Source organism: Salmo salar, chromosome ssa15 (assembly GCF_905237065.1).
Source record: "Salmo salar chromosome ssa15, Ssal_v3.1, whole genome shotgun sequence".
NCBI classification, from domain to species: Eukaryota; Metazoa; Chordata; class Actinopteri; order Salmoniformes; family Salmonidae; genus Salmo; species Salmo salar.
Window position 1 is genome coordinate 41,067,739 of NC_059456.1, and position 19,712 is coordinate 41,087,450.

The 19,712-nt window shown below is 41.2% G+C and overlaps 1 protein-coding gene across 1 annotated transcript; it reads right to left on the bottom strand.

The window, feature by feature from the left end:
* Nucleotides 1-3,129: 3,129 nt before the first annotated feature.
* Nucleotides 3,130-18,299, bottom strand: LOC106571440 (zinc transporter 2). The gene is made up of 8 exons (XM_014144545.2): nucleotides 17,692-18,299; nucleotides 9,710-9,918; nucleotides 8,770-8,916; nucleotides 8,428-8,581; nucleotides 7,962-8,205; nucleotides 7,203-7,308; nucleotides 6,859-6,993; nucleotides 3,130-6,663 (listed from the first exon to the last, which is right to left on the bottom strand). Exons 1-8 carry the CDS (start codon nucleotides 17,775-17,777, stop codon nucleotides 6,518-6,520), a joined length of 1,227 nt encoding a protein of 408 aa, XP_014000020.2. The 5' UTR covers nucleotides 17,778-18,299; the 3' UTR covers nucleotides 3,130-6,517.
* Between the last annotated feature and the right edge of the window lie 1,413 nt (nucleotides 18,300-19,712).

The window sequence follows — 19,712 nt, forward strand, 5'->3', positions numbered from 1 at the left end:
TATGGCTATCCAACACTGGAACCCTTCCAAGTCAAGGTAAGCTTTTGGTTTTATTAATTTATTGCCACTGGGGCCTGCTAAACTGCTTTCTGACTGTATACTGTACTGCATGATTGTAGCGGGTTTACTAATGTGTTAGTTATAGTAGTTCTGGTTGACTATGACGTGACAACGATGTGTAGCGGTTAGCGGTCATGATATACTGCTCAAAAAAATAAAGGGAACACTAAAATAACACATCTTAGATCTGAATGAATGAAATAATCTTATTAAATACTTTTTTCTTTACATAGTTGAATGTGCTGACAACAAAATCACACAAAAATAATCAATGGAAATCCAATTTATCAACCCATGGAGGTCTGGATTTGGAGCAACACTCAAAATTAAAGTGGACAACCACACTACAGGCTGATCCAACTTTGATGTAATGTCCTTAAAACAAGTCAAAATGAGGCTCAGTAGTGTGTGTGTGGCCTCCACGTGCCTGTATGACCTCCCTACAACGCCTGGGCATGCTCCTGATGAGGTGGCGGATGGTCTCCTGAGGGATCTCCTCCCAGACCTGGACTAAAGCATCCGCCAACTCCTGGACAGTCTGTGGTGCAACGTGGCGTTGGTGGATGGAGCGAGACATGATGTCCCAGATGTGCTCAATTGGATTCAGGTCTGGGGGATGGGCGGGCCAGTCCATAGCATCAATGCCTTCCTCTTGCAGGAACTGCTGACACACTCCAGCCACATGAGGTCTAGCATTGTCTTGCATTAGGAGGAACCCAGGGCCAACCGCACCAGCATATGGTCTCACAAGGGGTCTGAGGATCTCATCTCGGTACCTAATGGCAGTCAGGCTACCTCTGGCAAGCACATGGCGGGCTGTGCGGCCCCCCAAAGAAATGCCACCCCACACCATGACTGACCCACCGCCAAACCGGTCATGCTGGAGGATGTTGCAGACAGCAGAACGTTCTCCACGGCGTCTCCAGACTCTGTCACATCTGTCACGTGCTCAGTGTGAACCTGCTTTCATCTGTGAAGAGCACAGGGCGCCAGTGGCGAATTTGCCAATCTTGGTTTTCTCTGGCAAATGCCAAACGTCCTGCACGGTGTTGGGCTGTAAGCACAACCCCCACCTGTGGATGTCGGGCCCTCATACCACCCTCATGGAGTCTTTCTGACCATTTGAGCAGACACATGCACATTTGTGGCCTGCTGGAGGTCATTTTGCAGGGCTCTGGCAGTGCTTCTCCTGCTCCTCCTTGCGCAAAGGCGGAGGTAGCGGTCCTGCTGCTGGGTTGTTGCCCTCCTACGGCCTCCTCCACGTCTCCTGATGTACTGGCCTGTCTCCTGGTAGCACCTCCATGCTCTGGACACTACGCTGACAGACACAGAAAACCTTCTTGCCACAGCTCGCATTGATGTGCCATCCTGGATGAGCTGCACTACCTGAGCCACTTGTGTGGGTTGTAGACTCCGTCTCATGCTACCACTAGAGTGAAAGCACCGCCAGCATTCAAAAGTGACCAAAACATCAGCCAGGAAGCATAGGAACTGAGAAGTGGTCTGTGGTCCCCACCTGCAGAACCACTCCTTTATTGGGGGTGTCTTGCTAATTGCCTATAATTTCCACCTGTTGTCTATTCCATTTGCACAACAGCATGTGAAATGTATTGTCAATCAGTGTTGCTTCCTAAGTGGACAGTTTGATTTCACAGAAGTGTGATTGACTTGGAGTTACATTGCGTTGTTTAAGTGTTCCCTTTATTTTTTTGAGCAGTATGAAAGTTTGGCTTGGAAAGGTTTTTTCGCCTGGTCACGGACAGCTGATGTGTTGTGCACTGAAGTCCACAAACGAAGAGGTGAGAGGAGGAGAGTGCGTAGATAGTTGCGAGAAGGAATTTATATATACAATAAGTAAAGTGATCCTGCTGCTTTTATGTGGCTACTATGAAAGTCAACTGTTTGCGTGTGATCAGGGGTGTATTCATTCCACTGATATGGTTAAAAAACATTTCTTAAACTGAAGCAAACGGGCGTAAACATTGTCTAATAGATACTCTCATTTTCAACTGATGGACTAATGATTACACCCTAGAGGCTAGATGCAGGCCAGGGTGTTCAAGGCGGTATTGAATGTGTAACTGTCTGTCACCTTGATTAAATCAAATCAAATTGTATTTGTCACATGCGCCTTACAGTGAAATGCTTACTTGCAAGCCCTGAACCAACAATGAAACATAAGTGATAAGTAAAAAATGATTTTTTTCCTTTTTTTTGAAATAAAAGTAACAAATAATTAAACAATAGCGAGGCTATATTACAGGGGGTACCAGTACAGATTACTCAAAATTCCCTCGACCTGTGCACCTACTTTGTAAACTTTCATTCATAGGCTAGGTTGTAGCAACCTCATGATGGATATAGGGAAAATTTGAGTATCATGTAGTAACCTAAACCTATTGATGTTACATTGAGCTTTGTGAATGGAATATGAATGACAGTCATCCAATATACCATAATAGAACTAAGGCCATGTTCATACATTTTTTTTTTAATCAACCTCCCTCATCTTAAACGGCACCGACTGCCACTGAGTCACATATCACCATTACTACGGCCATGTTCCAGAGGATCAAAACCACAATGTATCATGAGTAAATTCGGACTTACTGATCTACAAATAATGAGTCGTTATTTATGATGCAAGGTGATTTGTAAATCAGTCAGTCGGCAGTCGCCTGCAGTCGCTTTGATGCTCTCGAACACGGCCAAAGTGAGGAAGTGATAGCCTACTCTGGGCTTGTTCGACACTGCAACCGACAGTGCAGGCGACTGACAATAACGACTTATTACTATTTGCAGATCAGTCAGTTAGTTACAATTTACCCATGATACATCACTGATTCGATGCTCTCGAACAAAGCCGTAGTAATGGTGATATGTGAATATTTCCTGCTGCTGCTCTGTACAGTAAACTACAGTAATCTCAGGATGTAATTAGTTGTCCTGATTGTGACTGGAGATTTATGACTCTGCATTATCTGGAATCACACTAATGAAGAATATTATTGTCCTGTAAAGTTTACAGCTCTGAAAATAAGTTTTACAAAAATCTCACCACACATAAAATATCAAACAGCGACCAGTCATTTTAATATAATATCACCAAACATTTACACACAGGACTTCAGACTGATTTTATACAATAAATCAAATATATTTACACAACATCGTACACAGGAAATACTGCTATTTGGCATATTTGCAATTTTCATACAATACAAGACAGCATTCTGAAACATTACACTTAGTTGGTGAACAAATAATGTTATATTTTTTGAATTTGAGTAGACTTGCCTGGGTGAAAGATGCTTTGGAACCACTTTCTGGTCCAAAAGTAATACACTGGCAGTTGGGTCCTGTTCTTTTGACTGCGTCTTTACAGTTGGATCTTTTTTTCCATATGGTTTACAAACGGAAATAAAAAATTTACATTTGATTTTATATTTTCCTTTTATCAAAAGTGATCAAAATAGATTTGTGGATAGTTCAGTGACATTTAGAAGTGTAATCCCTACCAAATAGTCATATGGGCAGTCGTATGAAGATATCCTTATTACACAATCGGAATAATAAACACTCATGCAAGTGTTCGGTGAAGAATGTATCCATTTGTTAATTTTCAGTGCAGGTTACAATATTGACACTTGACTGCAGGCATCAAAGTACAACAAGAACGGCGAGTGCCTTTTATATTTCACAGTGTCACAGGTTGACCTTTTTTGTACAATACACTTATCACTGTACATTTTCTGAAGAGATGCATCATTACTTATTTGCTGGTTTGTTTTTATGAAGCTGACAGGTGTGCGCGCATGCATGTGGCGGGAGTGTATAGGTATGGAGTAGAAAGCTGACTGACCCTCTCTGGAATGTAGGAAGGTTGTTGAGGCAGTGTGGAGGCACTGGAACTATAAACAAAAACCCTGTGCAAAGCTCCATGGCATGTAGGCCTATGACAGCGTGGGAGTGGGTGAGGAGTGGGTTTGGGTACGCTTTTTGAGAATGTGGATAGGTGAGAGTATAGAGACGGGATTTGTTCATTTGACCTCTCGCTTGTGTCATCCCAAAACAGTGCAAGAAAACGTCCAGGCGGGGCTATGATGTCAACGAAACTGCATAACTGGAGGGGTAATTTAACAACACGGTTTCAACACATTCCAATGTAGCCTAGCTCCAGTGAGTTTCAAATGAGGAATAAAGCACTGTGAGTATCAGCCAGTCTATTTGCTATATCTGCTTAGGGAATATCCTGGAGCGTAGATGAACACAGCCCACAATACTAAAACTAAAATCGACCAACTCCTTTTGTAAATTGGTCTGTCTTAAGGATTCCTCCTCTGAGTGAGCTTGTACGAAGCGCTCTCACACTGACATAATCAATTTTCTAATTTGAACCAGAACTCTTTTCCATTGTAAACAATATAAATGCTACCATTTGGCAGACACCCTCAACTGAAGCACAGATAAAGGCCTGGGTAAGACAGAAATCTCATTGGTTTCAGGTTCTTACGTCAATATCAATGTATTACTTCAAATAACTCAGAGACAAGCTATTACACTGTGCTGTTGCCCTAATGCACCATGTCAATGAGGGAATGCTAAAGCCACATGGCTAAGTCTAAAAATGCACGACATCAGCACTGACTGGTGAAGTAATGGCATACAGTATTAGAAATATGTGCTGATACATTCATAATATTTTCCTATTTAACATGTCTCCCTCCCTGAGATGCAGTTTCTTGGCATGAAATCCATTTTCTGGAATATCAATAGCTCCTGAATGGATGGTATTTATATTGAAATATTCGGCATGATATGGTGCACATACACACAGTATGTCCTGTAACCCTGATGATGGATCAGAAAAGGTTTTTTGGTCTCATGGTGTTGGTGCACAGTGTTTCCTAGCTTACATTGACAATTACAGTGCCTTCAAAAAGTATTCACACCCTTTGACTTTTTCCAGATTTTGTTGTGTTTATAGCCTGGATTTCAAATGGATTATATTAAGATTTTGTTACTGACCTACACAATACCCCATGTCAAAGTGGAATTATGTTTTTCAAATTTTTTACAAATACAAAATGCTTTGGCACAAGTACATTTGCCACATAAGTTGCATGGACTCACTATGTGCAATAAGTGTCTAACATGATTTTTTTAATGACTCCCTCATCTCTTTCCCACACATACAATTATCTGTAAGGCCCCTCAGTTAATCAGTGAATTTTAAACACAGATTCAACCAAAGACCGGGTAGGTTTTCCAATGCCAAAAAAGACAGACATCCCTTTTGAGCATGGTGAAGTCATTAATTACACTTTGGATGGTGTATCAATACACCCAGTCACTACAAAGATACAGGCGTCCTTCCTAACTCAGTTGCCGGAGAGGAAGGAAACCGCTCAGGAATTTCACCATGAGGCGAATGGTGACTTTAAAACAGTTCTAGATAGGAGAAAGTGAGGATGGATCAGCAACATTGTAGTAACTCCACAATACTAACCTAATTCACAGAGAGAAAAGGAAGCCTGTACAAAATATTCCCAAACATACCTTCTGTTCCCAACAAGGCACTAAAGTAATACTGCAAAAAAAATGTGGCAAAGCAATTACTAACTTTTTGTCCTGAATACAAAGTGTTATGTTTGGGGCAAATCCAATACATTACTGAGCACCACTCTACATATATATTTGCAAGCATAGTGGTGGCTATGGGTCTGCTTGTAATCGTTAGGGACTGGGGAGTTATCAGAATAAAACGGAATGGAGCTAAATCCTAGAGGAAAACCTGGTTCAGTCTGCTTTCCACCCGACACTGGGAGATAAATTCACCTTTCAACAGGACAATAACCTAAAACACAAGGCCAAATCTACACCGGAGTTGCTTACCAAGAAGACACTGAATGTTCCTGAGTGGCCAAGTTAGTTTTGACTTAAATCTACGACAAGCCTTAAATGGTTGGGTAGCAATGATAAACAACCATTTTGACAGAGCTTGGAATAAATGGGCAAATGTTGCACAATCCAGGTCTGCTGTAATCATTTGTAATACATTTGCAACAATTTCTAAAAACATGTTTTTACTTTGGTATTGTGTAAATGGGAGAGAAATATATATTTATTCCATTTTGAATTCAGGATGTGACAATGTGGAATAAGTCAAGGGGTATGAATACTTTCTGAAGGCACTGTATGCTTTTGTATGTATACAGTACCCACTTCCTTTCAAAATGACAGCTCTCCTGTCTCCATGGTAGTTGTGAGTCTGTTAGTCACAGGAGGTTGGTGGCACCTTAATTGGGGAGGACGGGCTCATGGTAATGGCTGGAGCGGAATGAGTGGACTGGTATCAAATACATCAAACATGGTTTCCATGCGTTTGATGCCATGCCATTTGCTCTGTTCCAGACATTATTATGAGCCGTCCTCCCCTCAGCAGCCTCCACTGCTGTTAGTCCATGGGATCCTGGCAGTGAGTGCAGTAGGCCATGTCATCAGAGTAGGGCTCCACCTGGATGGTGGTCCTGTAGAAACCAAACTTGGTTTGGAGGATCTCTGTAGCCTCCTTAAGGACACTCTGGGGATCGGCATTCTCCTCTGGGAAACAACAATGGCCATAACAGATGTCAACAATCGCGCTTTTTGGGCTGTAATGTCTAATGGTTTAGTTGCTTGTGTCAACTGGTTTCTGTTGGCCACTACTGGCAACGTGTGAATCAACATGGTAGATTGTGTGTGCACAATCTAAATGGAGTGATGTCATGTGTCAGACTAAGGGAGGCTGGGTCTCACCGATGGCTACATGGACGGAGACCAGGGTCTGTCCCGCGGTCAAGGCCCACAGGCGCAGGTTGTGCATAGCCTTCACCATCTTCAGAGACAGCAACACCTCTTTCACTGAGTTAAACTCTATTCCCTTAGGAGCCCCTGTAGAATGAGGACAGAGGGCTAGCCCATTAGTAGTCCATTCAAAAAAAGCTAATGGAACTCGAGGCAATGCTTTATTGTGCATTTTTCTAGAAATAAATGAATTTACAAACTGAGGGAAATGTCTGGATAAACAATTGTATTGTTTGAATTCACCTTGGCTCACTTCAGAGCAGGAGAAACAGAAAAGGCTGTTGAGTTGAGTTTACCTTCCATGAGTATCCTGAAAACATCCCTGAGTATGGTGATGGTGGTCCCAAGGACAAACACAGAGAAGAGGAAGGTACAAATGGGATCTGCTACTTTGTATTCAGGCTGCAACAGAAGGTCCACAGGAGAGAGAATGACGCAAGCAGAAGACAGTGATGGGGTGCTGCTCTACTGATATAACACATTAGGCCACTTAGATCACAGGGAGGGTTTCTAATGGAAGAGCAACATCTTGCAGGGTGATGAGACATTAACCCCTTCCTACTGAGTGAGCGACATCAATAGCACAACAGTTGTATATCTCCCAATGGTATATTGTTAGAGGTCAATTTATGACTTTTTGTCCAAGAACCTGACATTTTCAGTGAACATGAATATGTTGCACTGTAAATAAATACAGTATGGGCCTCCCAAGTGGTGCAGTGCTAGCTGTGCCACTAGAGACCCTGGTTCGAGTCCAGGCTCTGTCACAGCCGGCCGCGACAGGGAGACCCAGGTTAAGCGGGCGTTGTGTCAAGAAGCAGTGCGGCTTCACTGGGTTGTGTTTCGGAGGACGCACGGCTCTCGACCTTCGCCTATCCCGAGTCCGTACGGGAGTTGCAGCGATGGGACAAGACTGTAACCACCAATTGGATACCATGAAATTGGGTGTAAAACAGGTAAAAAAAAAATGATATACTGTAAAATAAATACAGTATAACATGAGCCATAATGTAAATGTGTCCTGTAAGGTGTAAACACTAGTATTTGTTACTGACCCTGTAGAAGATGACGATGGCAGCCACCAGGACCCCAACACTCTGTAGGAGATCTCCCAACACGTGAATGAAGGCTGCTCTCACACTGGTGTTGCCATGGCCATGACCCAGCAGGGCGTGGGAGTGGCCGTGACCCACATGGGAGAGGCTGGGACCCAAATGGCTCTGCCCGTTCTCGTCTATTTGCTGGTAGCCTGAGCTCTGGGCATGGAAGGTGGTGGAGTGGTGGAGGATGTACGCCATGCTACAGGAGGGAGGGAATAGAGGATGATACATGTCCATCGTCTAAAGTTCCTTTATCCTTCAGTTTATATGCGCTGATAAAAAATAAGAAAACATTAAAAAGACAACATAGCTGAACGGCTGACCCCCAGCTAAGGTATTTACTTCACTATGTGTATTTTGTTCCCCAATCAAGTGCAGATGATTATAGCTAAGCTATAAGCCGTGATAATGAACCACTCACATGATGTTTACTATGACGGCACAACCAGAGGTGATGAGCATCGCTTGACTGTTGATCTCAAAGTCGTTCTTGACTATCCTAACGATGGCCAGGTAAACCAGCACCCCAGTCACTATCCAGATGGACATCACTGACACCAGCGCTCCTAGGATCTCTGTGGGGGGTTGGAGACAGTGACAATCAGTACCATGCATCTGTTGACCAATGGAAAGGTTTTAGAGCATTGAGACCCTGGCTATTACTATTCAGCTATGACAACATTCACCATGTGTTCTGGTGGCTAAATGGTAAAAGGGAAAGTATCTTCAAAGATGTTTTAAGCTGGTACGTCATGGGCCTAACCTGAGCGGTGCCATCCAAAGGTCATGGTTTTGGTGGGTGGTCTAGAGGAGAGCCACAGGGAGAACAGGCTGACCATCATGCTGCCGAAGTCAGTCAGGAGGTGAGCTGCATCCGTCATAATAGCCAAACTGTGGGCCAGGTAGCCACCTGTAGATACAGACACAATGGAGATGTCTCAGAGACATAATATTCATGTTTACGTCAGGCTTTGACCCCTGGTATCATATAAACACACAAGATATGGGAAAATGTGTAGAATTGCAGGAAAATAGCATTAAAACGGCAAAACAAATCTCATCCCCATAAAACATGTAGAATTGGGCGAAAGTTGCTTTAATTTTTGTCCGTCAACAAGAGGGGTGTGAACAGTTTGGGGTCACATGGTTGCGAGGTGGGGGTTTATTACTACGCCAATAAATGACAATATCCAGCCGGACCTTTGCCACCTAGGAAATGTGTAACCGGACCTTCTTAAATAGTACTTGAGTACCCTTGTTTTAGATGCTATTGATGATGCTTTCATCACTTATTCCTCCTCTTCATTTTCCTTTGGGCTGACAGGACATTTGTCTTTTTTCCAGGGGAGGATTTCGACAAGAAAGGCTGGATGCATTTCAAGTAGCCTCTAAAACATCATTACAGAGAAGTGCCCATGGTGCTACTGTGACTCAGATGGCCTTAACCCCAGTTTTCACTGGCAGTGACCGCCACAAAACTTCCCCTTGACTTCAAAGTTTAAGGAACCTACTCATAGTTTGTATAGATTACAGTTTATGGCCAATAGTTTTTCCTAAATGTGACTAGGAATTAAAAAACATTACTCTGATCTGAGCAGTCAATAGCTTCTAATAAGGGGCCATAGTTGTTTCTGGATAGGAAAAGCTCCTGGCCCTAGGTATGAAAGAGCATTTTAGACAGGAATATTATCACCCAGCCTTACCTATGATCTCTCCGATCATAAAGATGAGGCACACAATGGAGGCGATGTACAGCTTCTTCTTAGCCAGCAGCGTGTCATGGTTCTCCTCACTCACTGCTTTGTTTTCGTGGCAATGGGCGCCTACAGGCTGCTTCAGCTCAATGGCACCAGCCACATCTCCGTTCTCAAATGGGAAGTTGGGATAGTCTTCTTTGGAGTCTGAAAAGGAACTGGGATGGGAAAGGAAATGACATCATTTATAAAACATACATACAGTAGGTCTGCCCTGTCTTATGATCTTCTTTTCATAAAAGATGATACTGCATAACAACCTGAAGTATATAGAATGGACTTGGATGTTTTCATATGTATGGATTGTAAAAATACACATGGTTTTGTTAGGGTTGATGTTCAGCCCCTGTCTGCTTGTATCATCTGAGAATGTAGCGCACTCCCACACCACACACAGAGATCTGATTACATCTCAATCAGCAAATCTCTCTCAATTCAATAAATGCTTTATTGGCATGAATGGGTGGTTGCCACTGTTGCCAAAGCAATGTATAATCAAGTATTATATAAATTAACAATATGTTTGAGTATTTATAATAATATATAAAACAAAAATAATTATACATGGAAAATAATACACAAAAAAGAAAACAAACCGCAACTATTCTCTCTCCATGTGCAATGAGGATGATGAGGTGGAAAAACTCCATTTTGGCTTCCAGGAGATAACCCAACTCTGGGCCCCGACTCAATCAGTCCAGCACCCAGGGACACGCAGGCTAAAAGGAGCCGGCCGAGTGGAAAACAGCTTCTGTTTAATCACACCATGGGGACATGAGAAGAAATACACCCCCTCACATCCTAACCCCTCACATCCTAACCCCTCACATCCTAACCCAACGCATGGAGGCTATTCAAATGTCCGTCTGACATACATACGTGGCAATGGCTGGAGCGGAATAAGTTGAATGGTAAACACATGGTTTGATGCCACTCCACTCATTATATTGCCTCGTCCTCCCCTCAGCAGCCTCCACTGGTTCATCAAAAATCTAAGATGGATATTTGACAAAGCTGCAACATAGGCTCATTACAGTTTTACACAGGAATGTCTTACCCACAGTAAATATTTTACATCTTGTCCAATCTGGATGAATTCTAGAGCATAGATTTAGAATCAAACATGAATGCAAAATAGTTAAATGTTCTACAATGGTTCTGCAGCAGGGTCTTGTACACTATTGGTCTCTCTTCTCCCTCCCAAACTAACTCTCGCACTGCATTATGTTATTTCCTTCAACTGTCTTGCTACTGTAGATTTAAAACGAAAAATTCAATCGTTTTTTTTAAACAAGTAAAGATACACGTATAATATATTTGGTGTAGACTATGATTGAGCAAATGTATTTCCAGGTTTCTGTGCTCAAGACAAGCAGACTAAAGAGCCTGAGGAGAGACTCGGCGTATTCACACCCCTCGACTTTTTCCACATTTTGTTGTGTTACAACCTGCATTTACTCCACAATACTAACCTAAATTACAGAGTGAAAAGAAGGAAGTCTATACAGAATATAAATATTCCAAAACATGCATCCTGTTTGCAATAAGGTACTAAAGTAATAATGCAAAAAATGTGGCAAAGAAATACAATTTTGTCCTGAATATAAAGCATTATGTTTGGGGAAAATCCAACATTAATAAGTACCACTCTTCATATTTTCAGGCATGGTGGTGGCTGCATCATGATATGGATATGCTAGTCATCGGCAAGGACTAGGGAATTTTTGGGGGATAAATAGAAACGGAATAGAGGTAAGCACAGGCAAAATCCTAGAGGAAAACCTGGTTTAGTCTGCTTTCCATCTGACACAGAGACAAATTCACATTTCAGCAGGACAATAACCTAAAAAACAAGGCCAAATATACACTGGAGTTGCTTACCAAGACGTCATAATGTTCCTGAGTGGCCTGCTTAAAGTTGACTTAAATCGTCATGAAAATCTATGGCAGCACTTGATAATGGCTGTCTAGCAATGATCAAAAACCAACTCGACACAGCTTGAAGAGTATTTATTGATTTTTGAAAAGAAATAAGGCAAATATTGTACAATCCAGGTGTGCAAAGCTCTTCGAGAAAGAGAAAGTCAAGGGGTGTGAATACTTCCTGAAGGCATTGTATGGTTTTAAAAGCTGGAAAATCACATGACTGCACTAGGCCTTTAAGAAATACATTTGAAAAGACAGCCTGAAGACACTTAGTTTTTATTTGTTTAGGCCTGCTGTTTAAATGATTAGTCAGCAAACGATTAATTAGCTGGAAAATGAAACTCTGTTTGCTTTCCTCATCCTGGAGAGCCGTTGGCACTGTAGATACGTTGGCATTGGCCTATCACATGCCATGTTGGATCATTTAGGGACATTTTGGGAAATGTAATAAATCATGGTGCTGTGTTGTTCAAAGGGCTGGTCAAAATATGATGAAGTCTGATGAACTACTGTTTTCGTGGCCCATTTTACTATCATCTTCAATAATAGAGAGACGGGCGGGAGCGGGGAATCTTGAGGTAATTTGGTACAAAAGATCTTGACAGCAATCTGAAATGTGACGCCAGAGCGCTATTACCTTGGTGCCTTTTATTGAGTGGGACGCCTGGAAAATAGGTCTGTCATAAGGCCAATAGCCATTAATGTTAGCCAGACTGACGAGGCCCCAAATTCAAGCATGATTAATCAAAGAGTTTCCGATTTTCAGACAAGGGAACTGGCCTGCTCAGCCTGTCTACAGAACCTGACACTCTGATGCTGGACAGCAGCCAGTACACCTTGCACTGATGTCTGCAATTAAGATGTTAGAAGAAGCTCTGCAGTTGCATCCAAATTGTAGCCTATAACATTTTCTCTCCTAATTAAATTCTTAAATCTGTCATTTCATCTTTATTCCATCCATTTCAAAAGATCCAATGCAGATGTTTTTATCTCAATATAAAATCATTTCTGGGTAGCAATTAGGCTAAGTACCTTGCTTTCAATTAAAATGGTAAAAAATAAACAAAAATAGCTTCTTATCAAAAAGCAATTTCTCAAGCAAGAATTTTGATAGGACTGTCTGGGAGTGGTCTGAGTGGGGAGGGGAAAACTGAAAATTAGCTGTTATTGGCAGAGAGGTTTGGAACTCACTTTCTTATTGGTCTATTAACTAATTTACCGCCTGATGATGTCACCAGGCAGGCCAAGACTCCATCCCACCAAAACAGGCAGAAATTTTGGGTGTTTTTTCCCAACAACTCTTACACTAAAAGGGCATTATCATAACTTTCACAGTATTATTCTAACCTCAGTGGAAATATACACTACATGACAAAAAGTATACGGACACCTGCTAGTCGAACATCTCATTCAAAAATCATGGGCATTAATATGGAGTTGGACCCCCCCTTTGCTGCTATAACAGCCTCCACTCTTCTGGGAAGGCTTTCCAGTAGTTGTTGGAACATTGCTAAGGGGACTTGCTTCCATTCAATCACAAGAGCATTAGTGAAGCCGGGCAATGATGTTGGGCAATTAGGCCTGGCCCGCAGTCGGCATTCCAATTCATCCCTAAGGTGTTCGACGGGGTTGAGGTCAGGGCTCTGTGCAGGCCTGTCAAGTTCTTCCACAAAGATCTCGACAAACCATTTCTGTATGGACCTCGCTTTGTGCACCGGGGCATCATCATTCTGAATCAGGAAAGTGCCTTCCCCAAGCTGTTGCCACAAAGTTGGAAGCACAGAATCATCTATAATGGCATTGTATGCTGTAGTGTCAAGAGCTCCCTTCACTGGAACTATTCCTTCTCCACCAAACATTACAGTTGACACTATGCATTGAGGCGGGTAGCTTTCTCCTGGCATCTGCCAAACCCAGATCCGCCATCGAACTGCCAGATGGTGAAGCATGATTCATCCCTCCAGAGAACGCGTTTCCACTGCTCCAGAGTCCAATTATGGCGAGCTTTACACTGTTCCAGCCGACACTTGGCATTGTGCATAGTGATCTTAAGCTTGTGTGCAGCTGCTCGGCCATGGAAACCCATTTTATGAAGCTCCCGACGTACAGTTCTTGTGCTGGCATTGCTTCCAGAGGCAGTTTGGAACTCGGTAGTGAGTGTTGCAACCGAGAACAGACGTGTTACGTGCTTCAGCACTCGGTGGTCCCATTCTATGAGCTTGTGTGGCCTACCATTTCACGGCTGAGCCGTTGTTGCTCCTAGATGTTTCCACTTCACAATAACAGCACTTACAGTTGACCGGGGCAGCTCTAGGAGGGCAGAAATTGTACGAACTGACTTGTAGGAAAGGTGGCATCCTATGACGGTGCCACTTTGAAAGTCTCTGAGCTCTTCAGTAAGGCCATTCTACTGTTAATGTTTGTCTATGGAGATTGCATGGCTGTGTGCTCGATTTTATACAACTGTCAGCAATGGCGTGGCTGAAATAGCCAAATTCACTAATTTGAAGAGGTGTCCACATACCTTTGTCTATATAGTGTTCATAAAACACAGGGAAATCATGTTGACGACTGCACTGGGCCTTTAAAAACACATAGGCTATATTGACTCCATCCTCTCCCAAATGGTAATATTGTTTTCAAGAATACATGCACAGCTTGCAGCAAAGATTTCTCAGGCATGGGTAACTGACTGTAAAGACCATCCTGCTTTGCTGATCTGAAGACACAGGGACACTGCAACACCCTCATCCCCACACACTGTGTGCACACTTAAATAAAGATGCCATAAACATTCCCCATTTCACGCTGCAATACTTCCAAATTTGGTGTTACCTGCTGCAACATCAGTCTCGCTCTCATAATTATTGTCCCAGACTTGGAATGCATGGGGCAGTCAAGCAACCTATTTCATTTCTACTTCTGTTTTACAATATCAAAGCTCAGATTGTATCCAAGTCCTATTGTCATTGTTGAATGCACACTGCTCTCACTGGCACCGTTTACATAATAGGACCCAATTAGCCTATCTGTACATTTTTTATCGCTTTGGTTTAGTAAGGGTAAGCAGAATGGCAAATAGCGTTAAATAATAACTATATTGTGTTGGTGTTTATGGAGGGTCAAAATCCGTGACAGAGTTATCCAAAGGTCATGAACAGTCAAAATTATATTTTTCATTAAATTGGATGACATTTCGATGAAACCAGTTCAAAGTATGATGACCAAAGTATTAACAATGACTGTTGCTTCTACATTGATAAAGTTTGATCATAAAGTTACTGGTCCCCTCCCCCACGCCAAACACTTGTATTCAGAATTATTATGGGGATAGGCTGACATCATAACTCTCATTTTAATAAACCAATTCTATTAGGGTATTCTCTTACCTAATTTAAATAAGTACCTACTTGTAACCAACATTGGAGAATGTGTTTGCAGAGGGGAGCAGTATAGCTAGATCCCTACTCTACTGGTGCCAAAACTTGACTGTAGGGTGTCAACAAATAAAAATGTGCACTATTCATCTATGGCAAAGATACTTATATGTTTCTGGTGTTATCTAGTTACTGGCTAGCTAGGTCTTCAGCCAGCATGGAACAAAAGGAGTTATCATGTCAACACATCCTTCAGTGCTGCTGTGAAGTGTATCACAAGAGGCAAGGCAAACGGGAGATAAAAATAATTGACATCGATGCAATTTCAATGTTGTTTGAGTTCCATTGATTGTCACCAAATTAGCTTGAGATGATTTTACTGCAACCCTGCTCACTATATCCAAGTTTCTTGACATTGGCATTTCAAAGAGCTGTCAGTCAAGGCGAGCTCATGAATATAAGCTCCCCGCCCACTTAGCCTGGTAGTTAGACGTGAGAGAAAAGGTACTTTAAAAATGTGAGCATTTCTACCACAAAAAATATTATGGCAATCAGAATAACTGTTCGGGATCTTTAACTAAAAATGAAATTATGTTATTAAAATCTAATAGCATTTTCGGATCATTTCATTTGATTAAAGACATTAAAACCGTTCTTAGGCTCTATACAAATGTCTGTATACATAAAACACATTTCGTATAACACGTGTTTCCTGATGCTAATATATACAATTAGTTCCATTTTCTGTGGGGAAATTATATGGTGGGGTTGACTAAGCAAATCATACTGCAATTTAAATACAAAGGACACATATGTGAGTCCACTTAAACCCAACACAAGGCAAATAAATAAATATATATAATATCGTGGGGAATTTCCTATATGCCTATTAATACCATTAACTAAACACACTTTTGGCTTCCTAATGGGCACAGACATCAGTTCAACGTCTAGTTTTGATTTACATTTGGTTCAGTTGTCAACGATGGTGAATTCAACAAAACACGTCACCCTTTCATTGGTTTTAGGTTACAAACTGGGTGAAAAAAAGACAAATGCCTTACATTGTCTTTTTACAATTCCAACAGTTTTCTACGTTGATTCAACGTCATCATACATTTTATTATTTTTTATCTGTTGAAATTACGTGGAAACAATGTTTATTCAACTAGTTTTTGCCGAGTGGGTTATGACATTTCCTTGGAGATAGCCAGGTCTCGCCAGCACTCTGTGAATCCAGTGTAGGCCCAATTCCCATATGATGATCCACATGTACATCCCAAAGGATAAGATATTAGCTATTCATATTTCAATACATTCACAAAATCAATAAAACATCAATGACTCTATCGTTTATTTGTTGCAATATAAGTTTATTATTTCTATTTAAGTCAATAACCAAAAAAACGAGGATTTGTCAAATGTTTTTTTATAATTTTTATTTAGGCTTTAACTAGGAAAGTCAGTTAAGGACAAATTATTATTTAGAGTCTTTAAACGCGACTGCTGTCCATGGTGCTGAAATCAAATCAACCTTTTATGTTTTTGCGGTTACAATTGCTATACCATTGGGAATAAAGTATTAAACCCAATAGGCTACTAAAAGTTTTCGTTTAGGTTAGACTCTATTTAGCATTTTTTACACAAATAGGTAGACCTAATAATTTATTTAGCTTTGTTATTTTTTATAAACATGACTTTTTCCCCCCATGCACATTTTAAATAGATAACTATTTCAAGGATTCTCTTAAAAATCTATAGGCAGCACATTGTAATTTTACAAAAAATATAGCTCACTAAATAAAATTGCCGACAATTTTCTAGCTGAACATTTTAAAAGTGACGGATAAAAATGAGTTAATAGAATTGCTAAGGTCTCAGGGTGTTTCGCCATTCTCCCATCAGATCTCGTAATGAGAGATGATGAGTTTTTACCAGTGATCATGGAACTTCACTCGGGCCATCCGTCAAATACTGTCCAAAACGAAGCCAAGCATGGAAACAATTTGTTCATTCAAACAAAACATTTCACACACTGCCTGCTTACTGGCAGCACCCGGACAGGTTAAGAATAGACTCAGCGTGAATAAAGCTAAATTAGGCAACTACCGTTCTATTACACTGGATCCTTGGAAATTATAGGCTACAAATGTGAATGTCTTCTATGTGCAGCGTGAGCTATCCCGGCATGGGATGTGTAGCCTACTTCATGGTAACATGCATTTTCGTTGCATTACCGCATGTTTTCAAGAAACAGGACTATCAGTTTGGTTTTGGTTGCCTATGTCTCCAATAATTGCAATAAGCTACACTAACTACAGTTTTTTTAAACAATCACAGCACACGATAAATAGTGTACACCTACAGTAGTGTACACCCTGCACCTTAGCCTAAAGATTTCAGTTTAATAAACCCTTAAAATTACTTAATAAAAAAATAGACCGGTCTACTGTATGTCTGTATAATTGTACAAAATATAAATATATTCTCCCTCTTTGTAGGCTAATGCGCAACCTAAAATATCGGAATATGGCATGTAGAATGAACCAAATATCATAACATCTACATTATTTTGGCTTCATATGAAATAATCACAGCTCAAACATGAAGGGGAAAAAATGTCATTACCTTTTCAGTGAATACATTTTGGCATTCATCTCGTGCACGAGGTGAGATTTCTCGGAATTTCTTCCTGAATTCACAGTGGTATCCATGGTCGTGTCTGGTCACCCGTTGTATCTAACAAATGAAGCAGAATCTGAAGATGTGGAGTTTCACGGCGATCAGTCCGGACTGTATCTTAGATGGCACTGAGAAAAGTCGTCCAAGCCATTCCAACTGTGCTAATAAAACGAATTAAATCCTTCATGGCAATAAGTATCACCAGTTGCAAATATCGGACCCGACACAAACTAGTAGCCTACTCTCAATGCCACTGCTGCAGTAGCCTATAGCCCAAGTGGTAAAATTGGCTGTGAATGTGCAGGCTTTGCTTTGGTGCAGCTACAGGTCACAGCTGACTGGAAACAGCCAATCCCTTAAAAGGTATCGACAGCGTATGTGTCGACGTCAAAAAAAGATATTTCGGCGGCTAACCTAGCTAATTGAGAGGAATAGCAAGTTTAGAATTGTGATTGTATCCTTCGTTACAGTGCAAAATCCTGTATCTACAAGTAGGCTGCTACCTATTATTTAAAGCTCAATTAACGTCGTGGACATTGACCATAGTTTATTCAATGACCATTTCCAAATGAAACGACATTGTCATGACATGCAAATAGCATCAGACATTCAGAGGTAAAAAAATAATAATAATAACTTTTCAGCATTTCCAAATGCAATACCAGGTTGCACCTATGCCAATGATAGGAGTAGAACCAACCAGGATTTTTTTCGAATGCTGTGTCCAGAGTCAAATTTGCGGAATACCTTTGGCACACATCAAGCGGTAAGGATGGAGCAGAGAGATAGATTGAGGACTTTGATTGCCCAAAATCCTTTTATAGCAAGGACAGCGCCATTGAGGACTTTCACCATTTGGTAGTAGTCAACTGGGTGGGACTTTCCATGGGGATTTATTAAGGAAGGATCACATGATTCCATCTGGGTCATCAGGAGAGATCAGCCAATTAATTATACTCCTGAGAAAACCTTCCATAACTACAGGTGGCAGTATGCACCCTTTTCAGTTTATTTGCCAACTCAGTAGTAGTAGAAGAAGAAAATGGACAACTTCAAAATGTAGATGGCTTCAATGGCGCTGCCACAGATAAAACAATGAGCCAGGGCCACATTTCCCAGTTGCGATGTAACTTAAGCATTATGATGATCGTACCAGATGCATCGTTATTTATGAGCTTTTTTAAAATTGTTTCCTAACAAACAGGTAGTGAACCTGTAAGAGGGCGTGTTCGGTTTTTCACATGATCCTGTTAGGGGAGCTGTCCAGTTCACTGGTGTTGAAATCGATGCCGCTTGAGTCATAAGCGACTAATAGCCGTGTTTCATGTGCAACGTAGGCTAGTCCTATGCATTTCGCAGACTAGTTTTTATGAATAAAGATAAAAACATAATAATCTACAAACTAAACATTTTCGTAATGTAATGTTAATTGATTTCAAGATTTGTACCCCAGTCTATCCTCCTCAGTGCTTTAGCACACTGCACCACAATACACAAAGTGTACAAAACATTAGGAACACCTCTTTCCATGACATAGACTGACCAGGTGAATCCTGGTGAAAGCTATGATCCCTTATTGACGTCACTTGTTAAATCCACTTTTATCAGTGTAGATGAAGGGGAGGAGACAGGTTAAAGAAGGATTTTTAAGCATGGAGATAATTGAGACATGGATTGTGTATGTGTGCCAATCAGAGGGTGAATGGGCAAGACAAAATATTTAAGTGCTTTTAAACGGGTTATGGTAGTAGGTGACAGGCACAGCAGTTTTAAGTGTCAACATGGGCCAGCATCTTTGTATTCCATCTTATTTTTGGGAAGATTTAGGCATTTTGATAATGATAAAAAAATATCAATTTAACCCCCCCCCAATTACTTTCAGTTACTTTTGGATTACTTTGCCCTTAAAAGGGATTATAAGAAGACACAAATTATCCATTAAACGCATTTGGTGTGTGTCATCATAG

What these genes read in the sequence shown, in the direction of transcription:
- LOC106571440 (XM_014144545.2), bottom strand. Translation starts at nt 17,777, where the DNA reads ATGGATACCACTGTGAATTCAGGAAGAAATTCCGAGAAATCTCACCTC. An exon ending in CTTTGGATGGCACCGCTCAG is followed by an intron (nt 8,582 to 8,769) that starts GTTAGGCCCATG and finishes AACCCCCCACAG; the next exon opens with AGATCCTAGGAGCGCTGGTG. An exon ending in GCCGTCATAGTAAACATCAT is followed by an intron (nt 8,206 to 8,427) that starts GTGAGTGGTTCA and finishes TCCCTCCTGTAG; the next exon opens with CATGGCGTACATCCTCCACC.